At 45.1% G+C, this 23,552-nt stretch overlaps 1 protein-coding gene across 2 annotated transcripts in view; it reads right to left on the reverse strand.

Moving 5' to 3' along the window:
* Window positions 1-1,190: 1,190 nt before the first annotated feature.
* The window catches only part of TAOK2 (TAO kinase 2), a 42,880-nt gene continuing 20,518 nt past the window's right edge, over window positions 1,191-23,552 (reverse strand). The window contains exons 14-20 of one of the 2 annotated variants that reach the window (XM_072976818.2): window positions 19,727-19,963; window positions 18,354-18,482; window positions 16,562-16,765; window positions 15,391-15,630; window positions 6,107-6,319; window positions 4,625-4,807; window positions 1,191-2,781 (exon numbers count right to left, since the gene is read on the reverse strand). In XM_072976818.2, coding sequence (XP_072832919.2) covers window positions 2,272-2,781; window positions 4,625-4,807; window positions 6,107-6,319; window positions 15,391-15,630; window positions 16,562-16,765; window positions 18,354-18,482; window positions 19,727-19,963 — 1,716 coding nt within the window. In that variant the 3' untranslated portion in view covers window positions 1,191-2,271. Of the gene's footprint in view, window positions 2,782-4,624; window positions 4,808-6,106; window positions 6,320-13,395; window positions 15,631-16,561; window positions 16,766-18,353; window positions 18,483-19,726; window positions 19,964-23,552 lie in introns of those variants that run through there. The other variant, XM_020798859.3, reaches the window with a different exon arrangement.

Genomic DNA, 23,552 nt, shown 5'->3' on the forward strand with positions numbered 1-23,552 from the left:
GGTGGGAATGATGAGAGCTGTAATCCATTATATCTGGAGTTTCGGACTCTCCAGCTGCTTGGTGGGGAACAAGGATGATTCAAAACTATCCATACTTGGAGATTTTCATTTGCTTCTGGGAGTACTATGCTTTAACCTCCTATTTACGATGAAAAACCTTCTGGATCCTCAGTTGCTTTTTCTCCCTTCTTTCGAAAGAAGCACTGTGCTCAGCAAGCTTCAACAGATTCGAAAGGAGAAAATATGGGAAGCATTATTTGGATCACAGGAAAGGTTTTTCAAGCCAGAGTTGAAACGACTTTTAAATTCCTCCCCCATTTTATGGGAAGAGAGCCCATAAAATCTATGGACTGTTTTCTACAGGGTTGGTGGGACCATTTTGGTCTGACCCAAATAGGTTCCAAGGGAGATAGGCCAAGGGGTTGTTTTCCACTGGAAAAGTCGCTGAATCTTTTTTTAAGTGCAGAAAATTATTTCAATAAAAAGGACAGAGAACAAGGGGGCCTTGAAAGCATATTGTGACAAGCTGACCCTGATCCCAAACCCTGGGTAGCCAGCCTTGGGGTTTGATCATACTGGGCAGAACCAAGACCTTTCTCCATGGGTGCATTTACAGGGAGGGGGAAGAAGGGAAAATTGTATAGGAAGAAGAAAAGCGTAGAGAAAAGAGGTGGAATGAAGAAGGTGCTCTGGGTGTGAACTCTGAGCCAAGGGATGTTCTCAACTCTGTTGGGCACTCTTGATTCCGCAACTGATCCCCATGCATGCAAATATGAATGTGGGGCTGCAGATGTGACAAGACCTAACAGGGTGTGCACACTGCATGTTGGCCATGCGGAGAAAAGACCAGGAGCTATGAAGGTAAGAAGAGAGGCAAACCTGGAGGGATGAAGGGGCTCTAGAAGAAGAGGCAGGAGAGAGCAAACCAGGTGCAGTACGGAAAGGAGGGCATGAAGAAATTCACTAGCAGACCTTCCCACCTGACCTTACGCTACAGCCAGGACACGAATTTCAATGCTTAGCACGAGGAAGGAACACCATCCCAGGTCCCTCTGTGTTATGAAAACAGTGAAGTGGTTTTCCCTAAGACGGGGAAGAGATGCAATTGACATGGACTGAGGGTGAAGCGATCCCTGGGCTGGCATGGAGCTAGAGCCACATTTCAAAACAGACAAAGAGGGCTGAGTGGGTAGATGGAGGGCACTGTTTTAATGTCTACATTCTGGCTCATGACAGAAATGTGAGGATTAGTTTGGGAACCCTCTTCTCCCCCTCCCACCCTAATCATGTGGGACCAGCATGGTGCCAAGATACGAGTCTCAAGAGCTGGAGGGGATCCATCTCTCTGAGAAATGGTGCCATGGGGACATAAGCCCACTGCGTCCTGCAAGGGACACGTCCCTTGCCATCCACTGACTGCGGTGAGGTAAGGAAGGTTCTGGAAGCAGAGAATGGTCCAGAAGTAGACTAAATTCTGTTTTGTGGGGGACCGGGCGGGATCAAAAGCCAGCGTCCGCCACTCTCAGTCTGACAGTTATGCATGCACAGACTGGCCACGGCTGCTGCCGCCACCAATGGCAATCCAGGCCCGGTATTTTAATTCCTCTCCCTACTTGGACTGATTGAAGGAACCATGCCTCAGAAAAAAAAGAGAAGTTTTTTTTTTTAACCACAGTAGCTCTGCTCGCAGCACCACAGACAAGCTACAGGTGCACAGTTAATAATTCTGGAATCGTTGCAATGTGGGATGTTGTTATTATTTTTCTCTTCCCAGAGTGGGATCAGGAATATTCAGCCACACCCTGAAGAGATCATTTAGTCTCCACCGCTGGGGCACCGTTCTCTGTCTCTCTCCATCAACAGATTGCGGCAACGCTGGGGGAGCGACCCACAACAATCAGGGGCACAGGGGACTGGCTGCCAATGTCGTGTCCACAGCTTTGGTGTCTCTATCCATTTTGATGGAGGATAGGAAACCACAATCTGAAGAGGCACCAGCCAGGCTTCCGAGGGCAGGAACGCAATCTTCCCATCTCGCAGTCCAGTCTTCTGTGTCTTTGCGGCGTGTGAGGACAGCGGCAACTCAATGGCTACCAGCGATGACTGTGGAGGAGCCGTCCACTGCAGTTCAGTCTCACAGCATCTCCCACATTTAAGCTTGTTGAGCCCTGGCAAACATGCCCCGCCTCCCACCCCGTTCCACCAGCCAATTCCCCCCAACTCTCTCTCTCTCTCTCTCTGGCAAAGTCTCCCTGTTCTCTCCCAGTCTCCTCACGAGTAGGAAAAGTGTGACCCGTTGAGGATGTGAGAGGTGACGCTGGCTGAACGGCTGATGCCCTGGTCCGACTGGCCACCAGAGGCCGTGCGCCGCAGGGGCTGGGGGCTGTTCCTCAGCATGACTACATTGGAGCGGCCCCCGGGGGCTGAGGAGGAGGAAGAGGAGGAAGAAGAGGGAGAAGAGGAAGGAGGGTGAAGCCAAGCTGAAGGGGGCGGGGCAAGCATGGGGGGCTGTCTCCAGGCATGAGGGGCGCCGGCTGTGTTCTGGACACCGTGGCTCCAGTGGGAGCCACTGCGAGGAACGGGGCGGGAAGGCCAGGGCTGAGGGGGGGCCGTGTAGCCTTGGTTGAAGGCTTCAGCTGGAATGCCTGTGAGCGCCATGTTGCTGAAGCCGAGGCGCATGCTCTCAGAGTCAAAGGCCTCAATCTCCCGGGCCTGGCGCTCCAAGAGGCTCCGGATGCGGTCCGAGCGCTCGTTCTGCAAGGCCAGCATCTCCTCCTCAATCTAGAAAGGGACAAAGACAAATAAACAGAAGAAAGAGATGACATACAAAGAGCTTGAGAGCAATGGGAGGCTTCGTTCAGCCTGAGGGCTGAATTCAGTTTCTGAGAAGTTCTCTCTCTCTCTCTCTCTCTCTCTCTCTGTGAGCACATTCCAGAGGTGGGGTGAGCCAACCAAGCTTTTTTTGCTCAGAGTTCTGCCCCTTAAGGTATTTCAGCTTTCTGGAACAGGATAAAGCTATTCAACAGCTGAGAAACCAACAAATAAGTGGTGTCCTGGAGAAGTGGGTGTGAATAAAGAACTCAGAGGGCCAGATTTCACTGTAGGGCCTGAGATTCCCCACACCTTGCTTTAGGCGCACATGTTCACCAGCATATCTGCCCACCATGGCAACAACTCCTCCAAATTATTGTTAGGAGTGAATGGGCCAGTAAAGATAAAGCTCAAGCAACTTTCTGAGTTTATTGTGCTTTGGATTCATTCAAAATATAGAATGACTGGCAAATTACTGTAAAGGCCGTGTTATCTTTGCTAAACCAGCAGGAATTCTAGATTAAATAGAAATGTTTATGCTAGCTTGAGCTGTGTTTTCTGAATTCAGTTCCCCATAGTACAAATTAATAGATAGTCTATCAATTATTCCATTATTGCCCACCTTTCTCCCTTTTGCAAGCCACGGTGGCTTACAAAATGATTAAAAAGCAGATACAAGTAAAAACACAGTAAGTCATAATATTAAAATAGCAATTAAACATAATAACACAGCAGACTTAAAACAACTCAGGAAAAAAAGGGGTGGGTTATTAAAATTCTTATTAAAAGTTCCTTCCCTAACTACCAAAAGCTTGTCTAAAATGAGAACTCTGCCTGCTTGCAGAAGGGCATCAAGAAGAGGGATCAACTTAGCCTCCAGTGGAAGGGAGTTCCTCAGGCTAGGAGCAGCAGTTTTTAAGAAAGCCCTCCTATGTTCTCCTTACTTTTTCTAGGAGGCCAGTAGGAACAAAGAATCTGTGATGGCTTATATATGAAGTTGCAGTCTTTTAGCCATTCTGGATCCGTCTTATAGGCCAACAGAAGTGACAACCAGCACTCTAAACTGGGTTCAGAAACAGGCCAATAGCTAGAGGAGCTATAGTAGCACGGCAGCTAAATGGTCACTGTAATCCATCAGACACCTCCAGGAATGGACACAGTTCTGGCAGTCGCTTCACTTGTACAACGCTACTCCTGGCCACTGCAGAAACCTGGTTTTGAAGACTTGGAGCTGAATCCATGAATATACCCAAGTGGTAAACCTGTATTTACTTTGGAAAGTAAACCTATCCAGCATATGTGGAATTCTTATTTCCTGCTCTGCTTTTTGTTGACCAGGACCACCTCTATCTTGTTTGCAGTCTTATGAAAGAATGGAATGAAACATGGAAGGCAAATAAGGGAGATTACTCTTTTCTTGGACAAAATGTTATGCAAGCTATTATTTCAAAAATTTTAGAGCAGAGCTGTCCATCCTTTATAAACTTTCAACATATTATCTAAAATTGTAAAGATAGTATTATAGCTGAAGGAAGAGCCACTGAGTAAATTAGCAACATATGAAACCATCTGTTCATAGTCATGCATGCTTATTCAGAAGCAAAACCCCACTGGATGAATTCCAACTACCAGCATCAACCAGAATAGATCCATTAAACCAATGGGGGCTTGGCAAGCCAAGATTTATATAAGTTTCACGGACTCAGTAGGCCTACACTATTCTAAATCACCTTTGCAAATAGATAACATCATTGAAGAACCAAGACTCATGGATTTTCCAGATGTCGGGCAAAGAGAGGCAGAAGGTACTTACCCTTTGCTCCAGCAGTGCCCGGCGGATGGACACCCGCTGTTCAAGCTCCTTGATCTCGCGCTCATGCTGCGCTTCAGTGTGGATCTTGATTTTACTCTGATAGGCATTCAATAGCTCCAGCTCCTGCTGCAGCTGCATCCGTAGCACTTGGTATTCGGCCTCCTGGGTCTCATCCAGCCGCAGCTAGGAGGGGGCAAATGGGAAGAAATGAGGAAAGGGGATAGCATTGTGGATCTCCTGCGGGGTGTGTGTATGTGTGGAGTTGTCTTTGGAGCAAAGCTCAGCCCACTGTGGTTCCCCCCCCCCGACCACCAAAACCCCTCCCCTTCTAGATCTTGCTTAGCAATGCTCTCTCATACATACCAGATTGACTATCAACCATAATGGTCAAGGCCTTTATACAGTTAGCAACCATTGTGGGATAGGGAGAAATTCAACCGGTGAAGTGCCCCCATCTCAGAACAAGATAAAGCTATACATGCTAATTTTTACTGTCTGTGAGAGGCAGATGAAAGAAAGTGGGGGCCGTGACATGGATTTTGTTGTTGTTGTTTAGTCGCTAAGTCGTGTCTGATTCTTCGTGACCCCTTCGTGACCTGGATACAGAGGGCATATTTAGTTGTAGACCTGAGAGTCAAGAGACCAAATTGCACGTTAGTCATTGGTCAGCTTTCCCCAACCTGCTGCTTGCCAGATGCATTGGACTATAACACCCATCTTCTCCGGCCAGCAGAGTAAGAAAAACTGCCCTCAATATTCCTAGGCAAGAAGGGCTACATCAGCCACAGAAAATGAAAAAAAAAAGTACCATTATTATTTTATTATCTGTGGATGATGGAGCCCTTTTGCCCAAGATTACCATTATTAGCCTCAGAGGGATGCTCTGAAAGTCCTGGAGACAAAACTCAATGAAGTACCTTTCAGGATGCTCAAGTGACCCAGGGAATAGTCACATTACAGAGCCAGTGGTTAATAATTAGTCTGTCTTTCCAAGACAGCCCAGGGAACTGTAACTTCATAAGAGGAAGGCAAGGAGGCTTCTTAACAGCATTCTCACCAAAACAACACTTCCCGTGATTCTTTCAGGAGTGGAAGGAAGCATAATAGCTTCAAGTGGTAGGAACCCAATACTGTACAACTTTATAGCGTGAGAAGCTCTTCATGCTAATCCATATGAAGGTTATTTCAAATCTGCACTAGAGAAGACCACATTCTGTACCTTCTACCAAAAGAAATGAATGAAACAAGTTTACCTAGAATTGCTCACTCTTTAATTTAAAAAAACCTGCATTCCCTTCCTGCACAGAGGGAACAGGAAGGTGGTGGTGGTGGAACCACAAAAACACAGCAACAATTTTGCAGCCTGGACTTTGAAGCACAAGCAAGAAGCCCCTTGCTCCACTGACTGAATAGTGGACTGATTCCCTCCCCCTCCTCTTCCACCATCACCACCCTGGGGGGAAGGCAGTGTGGGGTACCTACGGCCTGGGTGGAGAGCATCTCATTGATGCTGTGGTCATACTGCTCAGCTAAGATGGCCAGCTTGCGGGTCTGCTCATCCTTCAGGCGCTTGAGAATCCCCTTGTGTTCGCTCTTCGGGGTGGTCTCCAAGAGATGGTTGCGAAGGGCCTTGTATTGCCGCGTCTGGATCTTGCAGGTGTCCTGGAACTGCTTTTTAATTTGCAGCTCCTTGGACTGAGGAGGAGTAAAAGGGGGAGGAGGGTGAAGTAGCAAGCAAAGAAGAAATAAAGCAAACACAGGACAACCCAAGTGATTGGAAAAGGGCAGGGGGAAGACAGTGATCAGAGTACAAAAGAGTGACAAGAAGGGAAGGGAAGAGAAGAAGGAAAAGGGGAGAGGAGAGATAAAGAGAGACAGGAGCATGTGTTAGACTAACAATGCCCACCAGTAGGGATTGGTGGGGCCATTCATTCAACCATTTCACCATACCCTCTTAAATCCAAACCACTGAAATGCAGTATGTTTCCTGCAATGGAGAAGTATTCTCACAACACTTACAAGATGGTTCTTTCTGTTCCAGTAAAGGGCAAGGATGCCATTCATGGGCAGACAAACCAGTTGTCCTACAGGTCACAGGTTCAGTTCCTGATGCCTCCACAGAAGGCAAAGGTGGAGGTCTGGTATGATCTCCCAAATATTTTGGCCAATAATTCTTGTTAGTCCCAACTAGCATGTCTATCAGTACAGGATCGTATGAGTTGTACTGCACAACATCTGGAGAGCCATTAAGTTTCCCAATCCACAAGATCTCATGCACCAGGGCTGGGAAGAGACCTTGCCCTAGACAAGACCCTGGAGAACGACTGCCAGTTGGGCATAAACAGAATGGACAATGGGTTGATTTAATATAAGGCACCTTCATATTCCCCAGCATGAAAGAGGAGTATGACATGAATGTTATAAACAAGAGCAACGACAATGCTGCCCTAGCATCAACCACATTTTAATAAGGTTAAATAAAAAATGGCTGAAGGTCAAGCAAAAGACCAAAGGGGTGTCTGGCCAACCCGTAAATATGAACAAAGAAACCTTTATAAGCCTCCTTTTAGCACAAGTCAAAATGGGCAAAATGGCTTTTGAGCCCCCATGTTTCCTCTGACCCCAATGTGAACAACAGCAAATCTATGTACTTTATATACAGTACTTGCTTCCACCTAGGAGTCAAATAAGGAAATGCTTAAGAGGAAGACTTTGAAGCTGAGCCTTTGCTGATGTTTCTTTAGGGGATTATTACAACAGCCTTTGTACCTAGACCTTGGCCAAAGTGTAGGTGTCCTCCCAGACCTAACTAACCCCTGAATTGCCAACAAATTATTCCTAACAGAACTTGGGAGAAATTGGTGGGGATTTTGGAAGTCACAGTGAAAAATGTTTCCAAAAACTGCTCCTGAAAAACATTGATGCATTGTATACAACATGAATCAAGATACTAAGCCAGAGGTGTAAATGTTTAATTGAAAGAATAATATGTAAATTGAACCTGTACTAAAAACATGTAATCATCTTCACACTCCTTTTCTTGCCTTCACCATCTGAAACCAGGACTTTCAACCCTACCGTATTCTTTACTGATGTCCTTCATCAGAGACGCTTCTGAATGTCTTCCCAATACTAGACATTTACATCTAGCTCAGTTGCGGAGGGCTCACAATCCACTCGCCCCTCCTGAAAGGTTAGTGTACACTGTTTTCTCCTTGCTTAAAGGGCATTAAAGTTCATATGAAGCACAGCAGGAAGAGGGGGAATGAGGAGCAGAGAATTGGTGTCAAGGATTATGAGAATGCCAGTTCTACACCAAAACCAAGGTGTTCATCTATTTCTGTGCTAACTCCTGCAAAGCCTAGGGGAATTGCTGCCTCCTTAGTCAAAGAATCATTTAGCTAGCATGAACCACTGAACATTTTGGCTAGGGGAATCTGGGGGCAGCAGTCCAGAAACTATTCCTAAACTGTGGTCTCCTGGTTCAGCTGAGAGTTGGTCTAAAAAAGTATGATCTGCCAAACAGAGCTTTGTGTTACAAAGAAGGAGCAAATAATGCCTCACATTTTAAACCAGACTAGGCAGAACTGAGCAGCAGATGGCCAGAGATCCTTGACACAAGAGCTTGGTTCCATCACTGGCCTGGCAGAAGCAGAGCTTGCACATAAAGACTGGTAAGTAATTGTTTTGTGTATCTAGTTACTTTTTGTGGTGATGAGTGTATAGCCAAGTTACATTTCAAAAGGAATGAAACAAGTAGGGATGAAGCCACTTATATTGGTGTAATGAGTAATTTTTCCAAAGTTACTTTTAAAGGACATTTTAAGGCATTTTGATAGGCATTTTTCAATATTATTTGCTATTCTCATATCATAAGGATTTTCTCCCACCTCCAAACGTAATGGAAAGCAAAGCCTGGGAAAGACCCTTTTTTGGACTACGGCTACAAGATTCCAGTTGTACTCCAAAAAAAAGGGGAACTTTTCCATGCCCTGATTGAATATAATGGAAAAGTAGGAGAAAAGTTAATTTTTCAACTATGGAATGAGTAACAACAGGCTACTCTCCAAATACTAAAAAGAATAATCAGAAAAGTAAATTGACGTGGTATCTGACAGAAGATGCAGTAGGAAGCCACTTGCCTGGGGGCTACTAAAAACCTTGAGGGGACTCATTTATTTTGATACTATAAGTGGCATCTTTGCTTGTTAGCCGTGTGTGCGGCTGTTCTGTGGATCTCAGCTATGCATAAATAAAGGACTGCTGCATTTTGGTGCCAGGGGCAGAGAATACAAATGTCACATCTTTTTCCACTTGTCCATGCAGGAAATGATCCACAACTCCAGAGTACTACTCAGAGAAAGGAGCAAGAAGCTCCCAAAATTTGTTTTCAATATGGCTTGCATGTAGTCTCTTCTTGTTAGTTGTGCCCTCCAAGTGAAAGCCATCTCCTGCTCAAATGGTGTCAATCAAATCATCATCAAGTTAGAACCGACTTATAATGCCCAAACAATGGTTTCAAGACAATTAAGATACTTTAGGAATGGTTTTACTAACTCCAGTCTCCCACTCCTGTGAGTTTCCACGGCCCAGCACGGATTTGAATCTAGGTTTCTTGAACCCAGTCTGTCACTCTATCCACTACACCACATGGGGTATCCAAAATAATTGAATGCTGTCAAATCAAATCTGACTTATGGCCACCCTTTCCAGGGTTTTTCTAGGAAGAATACTCAGACGTTATTCTTCTGGGACTATGCAGTTTGCCACAGGCTGGCTTTATTCCCAGGAGGCACCGTAGGGCAGTGGTCCCCAACCTTGGGCCTCCAGGTGTTCTTGGACTACAACTCCCAGAAGTCTTCACCACCACCTCTTCTGGCCAGGATTTCTGGGAGTTGAAGTCCAAGAACATCTGGAGGCCCAAGGTTGGAGACCACTGCCGTAGGGAATCAGACTCCCAACCTCTGGCTTGTACAGCCAGATATTTAACTCGTCTCAGCTATCCAGCCAACCCTCAGATGAGTTTAATGGTACACAAAATCTATTTTCCTGAGGCAACTGACTGAACAAGGTGATTCTTTTCATGATTTCAACATTCTGACCCTGCCTCAGGAACTAAATATGAAATCTAGTTACAGCCTCTCCAGCAATTAAGTACTTCTTCCCCCCCCCCATGGTTTAATTAATTTTTATGTACACTCCCATCACCTTGAATGCAGATAGTTATAAGCGCGTGGCACAGCTAATGCGAAACTAAGGTAAATGTATATTGTTGTGGGTTTTTTGGGCTCTTTGGCTGTGTTCTGAAGGTTGTTCTTCCTGACGTTTCGCCAGTCTCTGTGGCTGGCATTTTCAGAGGACTGGAGTAGGAACTCTGTCCATGCTCTTTTGCTGTTTGTTGGATAGTTGAGTATTTATGACCTTCAGAACATGGCCAAAGAGCCTGAAAAACCCACAACAACCATCAGATCCCGGCCGTGAAAGCCTTCGAGAATTTTCTCCAATTTAGGTGTTGAAAAAAATGTTCTACTTTTTATGAACCTAGGATACATGATTTGAGGAAAGGATGCAAAGCAACTATTTGAGGTGACAGAGGGTTTGAAAACAGACTCATAGCCCAGCTCCTAAGCTTGAAGTGCCTTTTTTATTATTAAAAATGTGAGAAAGGAATCAAATGAAACTCAAAACGCACAATACAGAGATGGTGCATTGTGGTGCAGATTTTTTTTATTAATTTTTCTTCAAAATTTCACATGCATCCACAACAGGGTAGGATGAAATAAATAAACCACAGATGAACATCTCCCAACACAAAATGGGAGAAATAAATTAAAAATATTTAACAGAGAAATTAAAAAAATGCAAGGACAATAGGGGAAAACACACACACAAATGGGAAGAAATACAAGTACACTATTAAAATGGACAAAATTGAATTTGGAGAATAAAAATAAGTTTGGCCATTTTAAAAACTGAGGAATGAAATAAGAAATTTAAAAAATCCATGACTAAAACAAAAGTAGAATAAATAAGACCACAGGTGAACCAAAAAAGGGAGAAATACAAGGCAAAGCTTAATTAATGCACAAATGGAACAGAAAACCAAAATGGATGGATGTGGAATTAAAACTATAACATTAGAGGATAACCTCAAACTACTAAAAACGATCACTGTTCCAATATGAACATTTAAAATTACCAATTAGTAAGAATAATAAACTATCAGAACCGCCCCCCCCAATGATTTAGCTGTATAAAAACATGGTTTAAAAACCATCACATAATAAAGAATCAGTAAAATGGAATGGGGAAAATCATAGCAATACTGTACTATACCTAGGAACCTGAGCAAATTTACTTGAAGTAAACATCACTGAAGTAAATGGGATTTACTTTCAAAGTACAGTAGGGAGGTTCAGGATCACTATATTTGTCATCAAGGAAAAATGCTGACAGACAAGGCTGTGTTAAAAGTATTGTTCAATTTTTTGGGCTTATCTGCAAGTGTATTCATCACAAAGACAACTTTCGTTCCTGCAAACCTCTTGAAAACAAACTTTAGCAGCAGCAAAGCCACTCATGACCTATGTCAAAATTATACAATGCAGGTTTGTCCAAACCTCATGCTCTCCAGATCCACTAGGATTGGGGAAGCTGCTATAACGTTTTGATGCTTACCTGCTAAGCGTTAAAATGGACTTAGCAATAGAGCGAATCTCATTTTAGTCCAACAGAATAGATCGATTTTAAGCAATTAGACTTTCATTGGCATTGACTGACATACACCATTCATTGAAATGGTTCTACTCTAGTTTGGAATAAAACTGGATTAAATCCAAGGATTTTTGATGGCAGAATTATTGCCAGGGTAGACATAAATTGCCTGGCGCTTTCCTGTAATAGCTTTTTCAGGACAATCTGCAGGTCATGGTAGCCAAGTAGCCATGTGCTAAACATCTTATTCAGAAAAGTTCAATGGAATGGCTCTCTTGAGTGAGTTTGCCTAGTGACAGGTGTGTGGAATACAGGTGAGAGTCAAAAGAGACAAGGCACTCAGTTTTTGGGATAGGAAAGGTGGTGGCACTGAGTCCTGGAAGGGGGAGGAAATCAGGGTAGCCGAATTCCTGAAACTTTGTTGCATTGCACAGAATGGAAGTGATCTCTATTTCCACTTATGCAGAATTGAAGGTGGTTAAATTGTGGAAAGTTGTGGACCCTCCCACAACTTTCCCAACATGGGGGGGGGGGAGAGGCATTCAATGTCAAGTCAATTTTATTTTCTATGTAATTTTAAAAGCTTGCATGTGCCCACACTTAACATAGACATGAACCCATAAAATATATTTCAAGCTTTAGATGGGAACCTTAACATGCAGTTGCCTATTTGAAAGCAAACTGGTTAAATACCTAGCCGTTATTTTAAATTCCCAGCACGTGGTTCCTCATTTTAAGTCCCATTGGAAACAGAAAAAGGAAATTTGGGGGCGGGGGGAAGCTCCACTAGTGGTTGGCCCACTGTGTGTGTCCAGGTGGAAAAAAAATCCTGTATTAAGGTTTATTGAAAGTGGATTTCTCCCATTTTCAGTCAAATGCTTTCAACGAAAACACTCAAAATTAGCTCTCCCCGCCCTCTCCACAAAAATGGTTTCATGTAAAATTGGCCAGCCTCCACAAACATACACAAATATTATACATTCAAGCCAAAACAAAAAAAATGAAATGAAAGGGATGTTACAAATAGCGTGGAAAATGATAAATATATATATTTATAAAACGGTGGGAAAATATATATATATATATATAAAATGAACGGCGAAAGAATCACCTAAAGTTAGTAAACCCTCAGGAGCTGGGTAGAGTCTGATTTCTTGGAACACAAACACCCCTTAGTTTCTTAAGCTTCTGCATCATTCTGGAAGAGGCAACATGTTTTGTAGGAAAGAGCGAGGAAGAATAATTGTATTGAAGTGGAAACTCTTCAGGAAATAATAGTGAACGGACCCACATCTATATTAATGTGTCCTATCCCCACTCCATCTACAGTGTGTGTGTGTGTGCGTGCGTGCGTGCGTGTATGCGCGCTGACAATATTGGCAGAAACTTGAGACCATCTGTATTTCCTTCTTGTTTAAGACAGAAAGAGCAGCTGTTGAAGAGCTTTTAAAAAGGGAGTTACTGAAAACTGCTTGTGAGAGTGTAGCCTTCTGCAAACCTGCAGCTATTAAAGAACTCCTTTCATTGGGATATGTGGATCCAGGCCCTGTCAGCTTCAACTCTACAAATATGTTGGTACCCATTTACCTCTCGCTTCAGGATTAAGGGGAATGGAGCCCTTCAGCTTCACCCACCATCCAGGAACTTTCCCATCTTCCCCTCCGTCGGTCTGGAGGGGCACAAGAAATACTCAAACCCACCCAAACCAGCCAGCTCAAAAGGGCGTCAGGTGATTCTTTCCTCGTTAGGATAATGAATACACAACAACGCCCCTCTCCAATATGTAAACAAAAAGGGAGCTGGCAAAAACCTCAGGTCTCTTTCCCCCCCCCCCCCACCCTTATGACCCCTTTCCTCAAGCAGACCCTGCCTCCGGTGGGGGCTCAGGCCCTCCTAGCATTAAAACATCATCAAACCATCTTCCTACTGTGCTGGTCTCAACCAACTCAGTATCATACAAACACAGGATAGAAAGAAGTCGCCTCCAGAGTCAATACTGTCAGTAGTGCTGCCCCACCTCCCAGAAATCCAGAGAGTGGCCAAGCCCCCCCCCCCCCAAATTCTGCATGGGAGGCAGGGGACCAGTATGTCAAGAGTGCCCGTGGAACCGTCCGCTTCGCAATTTGGGAACAGGGAGCGTGGGAAGCCCGAGGCCCCGAGAACCCCTTCCAAGCCCCCCGGGGGGGCGCCAATCATCTCCAGGGCTTCCTGACTGGGTGGGTGGTCTGCCTGCGGCTTCTTAGGCTGAGCCGCCTGGCTGAGCCCGCGGCATGGCCTCGTGACCGGGCGGTTCGCTCCACCAGGCGGGGGATGCGGCTGGCCCTCTCCTCCCGCAAGACGTGCAGCCCTTTGAGACAGCGCAGAGCCGAAGGGGGCAGCTGGGCACAAATCACCTCCGTGAGGAACTTGTTGAGGCTGCACACCGGCTTGGCCAGGAAGGCGGCCGCCTTGCGGTGCCAGGGGACGGGCGGCTGGCGTTGGCGCGACAGCACCGGGATGCGGCTACGGAAGCCGCCTTTGTTGGTCTTAGGGAAGAGGCGGAACAGCCCCCGCTCGCTCACCAGGCCCAGGCGCTGCAGGATGCGGAACGCCGGGCGTGGAAGGCGGAGGAGGGCCAAGAGCCAAAAACGGCGGGCCCGGCGGGGAAGCCCCATGAGGCTGTTCCTTGCCATTGCTCCCAAAAGATAAAGGGGCAGGAAAAGCCACGGGGAAGCTAAAAGATAGGAGGCCAGGAGAATGACCGGAACGTAGAGGCGGCCCCGACTGGCGCTCAGCCCCACCACACCCACCGCCCCGGCCATTTTAGCCAGAAGTAGAAAGGAGGCACCAGAGAGGAGGAAGATAGAGTGCAACAAGGTGTAGGTCACCCCCAGGCCTACGAGCACCCCCTCCAGGGCCAGGAGGATATCCTGAAACCCTCCTCCTTGGGCCCAAAGGGCAGCGAGCAGCAGCAGAAGAGTTGGGGCACAGGGACAGGCTGACACTAACAATGCCAAAGCCACACAGAGAGCGTGAGGCAAAATGGCTGCCACAGGAGAAGGAACAGGGCGGATTTTGGTGCCGCCCTGCTGACTATAGGGGTCTTCGGGAGCTGGACAGCCATCACCTGGGCCTCGCAGACCTTCTTCCTCTATGGTAGAAGGCAAGGACTGGGGGTATAACTTATCTTCACATTTGAATGGCTCTAGTTTATCAGCCTCTTGCCCATCAGGTTCTGGAACACACATGTTCCTACAACCGTCTCTGTAGTGATCCAGCCCTCCAAGGAACCTTTGGCTCAATTCTAGATCTTCAACTCCCTCTCCATAAAGCTCTTGCTGCTTCAGACTTGTTCCACTGAAATCTAGCCCTTCGTTACTATGTTCACTGAGAACAAGACACCCCTGCCTCTGTTCTAGAGGTGCAGCTTCCTGTCCATCTGGAGTGACACCTGACAGGCATTTCCAGTCTGGCTCTACATCCCTTGAACACCTCGATTCAGACACCAGAGGCACCGAGTCCTGCTCACCCAGATCCGGAATGCCTTTTTGTGTCCAATCTGGCACAAGCACCCTAGGAGACATTGCTTCCATATCTAAATCCTCCTCCTGCTGGCAGTAATCTAGAACCAGATGCCCATGACGGTCTAGCTCAGGATCCAGATTCCCCACTGCATGGCTGTACTTCTCTAAAAGGTCTGAACATTTTATTCCTGAGTCCACAATGTGAACATTACCCTGAGTTGCCTCCAGAACCTCACGGATATGTTTGCAAGGACCTGGATCACTGGAGCAAGGACTGCCTGACTCCATTACGGCTGATTCACATCCTCCAGGGTCAAGGTGCCCAACATGAGCATGTTCCAAGCGTGCATCCACCAGGTGCTCTGGAACCCCAGCCACACAGTCGCATGGAGCAGGCCCACCCAAACGGTCCCGTACACACTCCAGACTTCCAGTCTCACACGTGTCCATTTCCATAACCCCTTGGTGCCCCCGCCCTGGATCCAGAACCCCTGAATCCTGCCCATCTGGGCAGCACTGGCAGCAAGGCGGGGTGTAGGTAGCACCTACTTTGAGGCTCTTAGGCTGTTGCCGGACCTCCATGGCATGTTTCTGACGTAGCTCCTGCTCACGGCGCTTGTTGTATTCCAGCTGGTTTGAAAGCTCTGTTTGGTGCTGCAGACGGGTGAGCTCCGTGCGGGTGCGCTGGACAGTGTGCAGATGCCGGAATTCCAGCTCCTGGGTGGATTCATGCTGGCGCAGCAGCATGGCGCACTCCAAATCCTTCTGGGTCTGCTTTTTGTTCAGTTCCTGAAGGAAAGACAAAGCTAATGACATTAGAACTGAAGTTCCACAAAGACCAAGTTTCCCATAGCATCAAAGCTCTGAAAAGACATGGCATTCAGATGCTTTTGAATGGCTACACCAGTTGACCATTCCAGAAAAGAAGAGGGGAGGGGGGAAGCCAAGCTCAACAGCCTGACAATGGAGATACTCCTTATCACCTGCTGCACTGACAACAAATCTGCCTGAGTGCAAAAGAGGGAACAGGAGCAAGAATGAGAATTCTGAAAATCTCAAATGTCTTTGTTTTTAAAGCCTCGCTAGTTTCTAGCTGATGAGGAAAAGTTTTCAACAATGATTAGTGCCAGAAACTGAAGGACACAGGCTTGCAAACAGGATTCCAGTTGGTCAGGGCTAAGCGCTTGAGAGTGCCACTCTGTAGGCAGCATAAACAAAAGAAATTAAGCAAATTCAAAAAATACACTATCGTAGTTTACTGCCCACGGAACAATTTATAAATGTTTTAGAATATGGGTGTATGCATATGTAGGATCAGTATTTCCTCAATTAAAATGGTCAATACATTATTTAGACTGTAAAACAAAGAACAAGTGCCCTACTGATTCAGTTTCGACAGAAGGGGTAAGCACTCTAAACTGTATAAGTCATGTTTCTATGTCAATCTCGGCAAGCACTCTGGGATGCTTAGCTCCTTACTGACCTCTGAGGCAGGCATGAGGGTTACAGATACAGAAGCAAGGTAGCACCCAATTTATCCCATTCAACAAACCTACTCTCTTAGGATGTAAGGCAAAGTTGGCTGCCAGGCTCCATACAGCCCCCAAAGGGGACTCCTGCTTTAAGACTGTTCTCCTGCAGCTCTGGCTTTTCAACCACAATCCAATACTGTTCCCCCCCCCCGCCCCATCCCATCCCCACTCAGGTTCTTGGGTCTCACCTCCCGCAGCAGGTCCTGGTCCAAGTTGTGGCGTGCCAGCAGCATCTTGCGCTTGTACTGGCGGCACTGCAGCTCAAAGTACTGTCGCTGGCGGCGCAGAAGGTTCGCCTCTTCCTCAGCCTGGTAATGCTGCATGTTTTCTTTCTGTCTCAGCAGCCATTCCTGCTTCTCCCGCTTGGGTGTGCTCTGGTTCTCCTGCAGCTCCTAAGAGAGGCATCAGAATATGATGGGCAACTGGACAGCAGGAAGTATGCAGACAGTTCCTCCTAAACTCATGGGGCACAATATAAGGACTGGGTCCCAGCTGATAGCTAGATCCATAAAATGAGAGAACAACTAGTGAAGGGTTCCCACAAAAGGACTGCAATTAAGGACTGTTGCCAAATGTTCCTTGTTTTAGCACGTGCTCACTGCTCTTGACCTTGCTGAGTAAGAAATCTTGAAAGAGTGCAGGCACTGTTGGGCGCTAAGCCCTTTTTGAACGTGATCTATAATGTGTCCCTACATAAAGAGAGAATGGCCACTTATCTATTTCCAGGGAAGGAACTCTATGGCATTAGCAACACATACACAGGAATCAGTGAAAATCTGCAAGGCATTATATGACTCAATGTGGAAGAATGCTGGGGCACTCTCAGAAAAAAAATTCCTCCCTTTTCAATTACAGTGGGGTCTTGACTTGAGAACTTAATCCGTATTGGAAGGCGGTTCTCAAGTCAAAATGTTCTCAAGTCAAATCTGCATTTCCCATAGGAATGCATTGAAAACCATTTGATCCGTATCTGCTCTTTTCCGTCCATAGAAACTAATGGGAAGCTGCTATTCTGTCTACGACCACTAGAGGGGGATATTTTGTTTCTTTTTTTCTTAGGTCAAGAAAGGTTCAGGGAAGGCAGGGAAAATACAGTCCAGGCAGTACCAGGCAGTCTAAAGACTTCCAATCCACTCTCTAAACACTGGGAGGCGTGAGGAAGCAGACAGACACCCTTTTCACTGGCCAACAGTTAACTGAAAGTTCAAATTTTGCACTTTCCCTGCCTCCCATGTGGTTTTTTTTAGTTCTTAACTCAAATCTAAGTATGTAAGTCAAGTCAATATTTTCCTATGAGAGTGGTTCTTAAGTCAAAATGTTCTTAACTCAAGGCGTTCTTAAGTCAAGACCCCACTGTAGTTTCTTCATTCCCCTAAAGACTGCTGCAGATATTACACCTGCTCTTTAATAAGTTGCTTTAGGGACTCTATCTTAAGTAACTGAAAAGGACAGAGTGCAACAGGATGAGAAGAAGGGTCATGAATTAGCAATGCTATCCCCACAGGAAATCAACCTTGAGTGCTCACTGGAAGGACAGATCCTGAAGCTGAGGCTCCAATATTTTGGCCATCATGAGAAGAGAAGACTCCCTGGAAAAGACCCTGATGTTGGGAAAGTTTGAGGGCAAGAGGAGAAGGGGACGACAGAGGACGAGATGGATGGACGGTGTCATCGAAGCTACCAACATGAGTTTGACCCAACTCTGGGAGGCAGTGGAAGACAGGAGGGCCTGGCGTGCTCTGGTCCATGGGGTCACGAAGAGTCGGACACAACTTAACGACTAAACAACAACAAATCCCCACTGGAAGTGGCAAGCACATCCCTCAACTACCCTGAGAGGAAGGAGTGGCATAGAAGACATTTGGATAGACGAAGCTGAACAAAAGGTGGGTGGAGGGCTTCTGTGGGACAGTAAAGGGAGTCCTCTATCCATGCATGCATCCATTCCAGCTATGTTCCATTCTGCTTAAAAGCAGGTACCTCTTTGAGCTGCTCCTTGCGTAATTTATACTGCCGTTTCTGTGATTCCAGCAAGTTACCCAACTCCTTCTTCTGCTGACCCAAGATATGCTGTTGGAATTTCTTCTCTTCAGCCAGGGCTGCCTTTGCCTGAACAAAGGAGACAGAAAAATCAGTCATAGAGAAACAAAATAAGAGATAGGAGACTATTTAGTTAATGCCTGGGTTCCATGTCTGTTGGAATTCTATTCAAGTGCACTAAACAGTAAAAAGAGGTTCCCAATCATTATTAGAGATGACGACTGATATGTGCAGTCAACAAATGATAGGATCTTCAAAGCCAGAATGTGGAATTGAGTGGGATTCACAATGACTGTAGACATCAACACAACTCCTGGTTCATCTCCTATGACTAGCAGAATGATGCAAAGTTGCATGATTTATACAAGAAACAATCCCCCTTTCACTGTGTGTATGCACATATTCAAGGAGTGGGGCAGATCTGTGCACCAAATATAAACTGGCTGCTCCAAGCACAGGTTTCTTCTGAAATCAGGGAAACATGGACTCCAGCCACTCTAAACCACAGTTATCTTGAGCGCACTGAGATACCAAGAATCAGCTGCTCTAGCTGGATGGAATAAAATCACAGTGTCACTGGGAAAAAAGGCAGTTCCCACCCATCAGGCTGAATCATCTGGAGCAATCCAGTATGAACTGGACACTATCTATCTATCTATCTATCTATCTATCTATCTATCTATCTATCTATCTATCTATCTATCTATCTATCTATCTATCTATCTATCTATCTATCTATCTATCTGTCTGTCTGTCTGTCTGTCTGTCTGTCTGTCTGTCTGTCTGTCTGTCTGTCTGTCTGTCTGTCTGTCTGTCTGTCTGTCTGTCTGTCTGTCTGTCTGTCTGTCTGTCTGTCTGTCTGTCTGTCTGTCTGTCTGTCTGTCTGTCTGTCTAATTTATATGCCGCCCACACTACCCAAAGGTCTCTGCACTAGAAGGGGGGCGGGCAAGAAAAGGCTCATTCACTCTTTGCACAATAGTTCCTTACTTATCCCACCAACCCATCACTGTTTAACAGTAGTTTCACAACTGAGAAAACCAGAGTCTGGAAAAGTTTTCATTTTGGACCACAATTTCCATAATAATGTCCCCGCCAGCATCGTCAGTGGCCATGCTGTCTAGGAAATTTGAGGAGCTGCAAATGTTTCTAAGCTCTGGAGACAATCTTCCCGTTGAAGCTCTTCCTTTGCCAGGCTGAGACGTCTCCACTCTTGTTCTGTGGTTTATCTCTCTGGATTCCAACCTTACTTATCCCCACCTACACTGGCTTTGGCAAGGGGTCACCTTTCCCTGCATAAGTCCTCCCTATTCACCTCCTTCTCAAAGATAGCCTGGTGCTTCTTGGCCAGTTTCTCTGCCTCGGCGGAGAAGTTGTTGCGGTGAGCTTCCAGCTCCTTATCAAGGCGCAGTTGGTGCTCATCCAGCTCTGCTCGGAGTTTGTTCTCCAGAGCCAGTAGCTGCTTCTGGTGCTGGCGTCGCATCCGTTTGTAGCCACTCATCTGATCCCGCAGGGCTGAATCCTGCTCATGCTCCTGGATCTGGCGAGTCACCTGTGAACAGGACAGAAAAAAGAAAACCTCAGCTTCATTCTGAACGATGCCTTCAACCTGCACGTTTACCACTGAAAATCCTGACAGTAAAAGCTGCTTTGTCATTGGAATGGACGAGACAGTGTTGGTTTTTAATTTACTGGAGATTTTTTGAAAAGAGACTGGATGGCCATCCATCAAAAGCTTTAACTGAGGATTTCCTAGTTTCTTAGAAGGTTGGACTCAACAGCCCTTCGGGTCCCTTTCATCTCTATGACTCCACTGATCAGATTTGCATTGTATTGGAAACTGTATGCAAGGCCACCACTAAAGTACAAGGAATTTTTAAATGATCCGGATAACTCTTATAAATTTCTCCCTTTCCCAAGGCTTTTTAAAGACTCAACCTCAAACCTTGCAGGATTGTATCTGGCTAAAATAGCCACCAAATTGGATCTGTACCTTTCAAATGGACCCTTTCCGGAGGATCATCCAGCGGAGTTCACCTATATGACAGGCCAAGGATCTAGTACTATTGATTATATGCTAGTTTGTGCCTCTCTAATCCCACTCATAACCAGCTTCCAGGTGTTACCCTATTTAGAGAGTGACCATTTCCCCCTACTGCTTCAGGCTAAATTCTTATTTACAACCCAAATTATGACTGATCAGCCCTCTTATGAAGGCTCACAAGTATTAAGTCATAGAGTGAGATGGTCCGCACAAATTCAATCCAGGTTTAGAGAAATAATAGAGGTCAAAGATCACAGTATTCATAAATTTGAAGAGCGGGACCACAATATACAGACTGACCCCATTAAGATCTATAATAGTTTAATACAGGAATTTAAAATAAATTTAACTGAACCTAAAGACCACCCATTCACATCCTTTAGGAAGTCCAAACCCTGGTTTGATAAAGATTGTCAAGGAGCAAGAAAAGCCCTTACAGCCATCTATTACCTGTTTAAAAAAAAAATCAAACAACAAAGACAGGAAATCCAACAGAAGCTTGGGATTCAAAAAGCAGCATACAAACATCTAATTTATCAAAAGAAAAAAGAATACACTCATTCCCTATGGGCGGAAATAATTTTAGCTGCAAAACAGAAAAACTCTTCTAAGTTCTGGCGACTGGTTAGGGACAAGAGACAATATCTCCTATGACAAATTGATCCTCCAATTTCCCATTGTAAATGGGTTGCCTATTTTAATAAACTTTATAAAGACCTTCCACCAACACCAGTTCCAGCTGGTGAATTCAAAGATCTACCGGTCTGGCCTCCAGTTTCCCAGGAGGAAATTAAATCCCATATTGCCCGACTGAAAATAGGCAAAGCACCAGGGTCGGATGGCTTGCCTCCGGAACTTTTCAAAGAAAATATTGACTGGTGGGCACCTTTTTTTAGCAGCATTATTCACCTATACCGACTCTACGGGCCTCTTTCCTGTAGAATGGAATACAGCAATAGTAGTACCTTTATTCAAAAAAGGACTAAGAGATGAGCCGGCAAACTATCGCCCTATTACTCTCTTAAATATATGCAGCAAACTATATGCTAGGCATCTGCAGGACAAATTTGAGACCTGGATGATCGAAGAAAATAGGATTGCTGTAGAGCAAGCCGGTTTTAGAGAGTGTAGATCCACTATGGACTAATGTCTTATTATTCAACATCTTATAGAGAAATATGCGGCAAAAGGCCCAACCTCATTATATGCTGCATTTTTCGATCTGAAAATGGCTTTTGATTCAATCTCGAAACAGCAACTATGGGCCAGTTTAGAAGCCACCTCAATAGATAAACAATTACTTCTATTGTTGCATGTGCTACACAATAATACCAATCTCAAGGTTAGGCTCAATAGGAAAGGGAATTTAACAGAACCGATTAACATTTATAGAGGAGTCAGGCAGGGCTGCTTACTGGCCCCTTCATTGTTTAATTTATATATAAACGACATAGTAGAACATCTGAATTCTCCTAGTCTTCATTCTCCAAAATTACACCAAAGACATATTTCTATCTTTTTCTATGCGGATGATGCCGTGCTTCTAGTGAGAACGCCAATTGGCCTAAAGAGAGCCCTTAAGAAATTTGCAGACTTCTGCAGAAAGAAGGAATTAGAAATAAATTATAAAAAGACAAAAATTATGGCCTTTGGTAGAAGACAAAAGAAAAGATATTGGATTATAAATGGGCAATCTCTTGAACAGGTCTCCTGTTTTAAATACCTAGGTATGGTCCTGCAATCCACTGGGGACAGGAATGCCCATATACAATATGCAGCCACCCAAGGCCATCCTAAGGTTCTACCATTCAAAAGGGGGTCATTATATTTCAGTAGCCCAAAAACTCTTTCAAGCAAAGGTGGTCAGCCAGATGCTCTATGGCACCTTTATGGGGCCTTCACCCAGTAGTTTTGATCCGACAGAGCGGGTTTAGTCAAAATTCCTTAGAGCAATACCTGAAGTCCCAAGATGCGTAACGAATGCACAAATCTGATTAGAGACCGGCTCACTAAAAATGGTAGCCAAAATTGTACTAGTCTCCCTTCAGTACTGGCTTAAAATAAACTTTCAATCACAGGGATTAACACACCTACTCCTAGAGGACAACTTCCAATCGAGCTGGTTAAAAGCGGTCCTAAATAAATTGCAAGTAATGGGCTTCTCTCCTCAAACAATATTAAGCATGCAATGGGATGAAGCAAAATCAGCCCTTAAACAGAGATTAATGGATATGGAGAGACAGATAGATCTCAGTAGACGCCCCAATTTTAGAGCAATAGACATGCATAAATATCGCCCGCTCCCTATGGCCTACCTATCACAGGTTGAAACGTATAAGTTTAGGAAAGCCTTTACTCTGGCTAGATGCGAGGCTTTCCCTTCTGCAGTGTTGGAAGGCAGATTTAAGAAAATCCTGAGGGAACAGAGATTCTGCCCTTGCGGCTCTGGCGAGATAGAATCTATCGAGCACATGATGCTCAGGTGTAACAGGCATAATAAGATCCAAGGAAAATATATTACACCTCTCTTAAAAGATATGGCAGGCCAATCGGATTCAGACTACTGTAATCAATTGTTAACCGACCAAAATCGGACTACTACAGAACTGGTAGCGAAATTTTGGGCAGCATGCTATAGCAGACAGACTAGACAGCTAAACCCTTAGACCTTGGTCTTACATTGCTATATTTGCTGTTTTAGATATTTTACTTTTTGTATGTCTGGTATGGCTCTTTGTAGTGCATACCAGTCTTTGAAGTTTTGTATTCAATTTTGTATGGCTTGATGCCGTAACAATAAAGTATGTAGTATTAAAGTTCTGCCCTGAAAATTCTGGAGAGTGAAAACTAGGACTGCAGGATCTTGTCCGTCTTTTTCCATTGCTGTTTGAAAAACTGCACACGGTTAAACCACGGATAAAAATGTTTACTTTTACTACAGGCCCTTACAAAAAGCACAAGCAGTACACACCATGTTTTCACTGATCAGATTTACATCCTTTCTTTTTTCCACAGAGCTCGATGAAAGGAAAGCAGATGCTCTTGGATTATTCCCCAACCAGACAGAGATGAAACCCAGATCAGTTTACCTTTAAGC

This window comes from Pogona vitticeps, chromosome 6 (assembly GCF_051106095.1).
Source record: "Pogona vitticeps strain Pit_001003342236 chromosome 6, PviZW2.1, whole genome shotgun sequence".
Classification (NCBI taxonomy): Eukaryota; Metazoa; Chordata; class Lepidosauria; order Squamata; family Agamidae; genus Pogona; species Pogona vitticeps.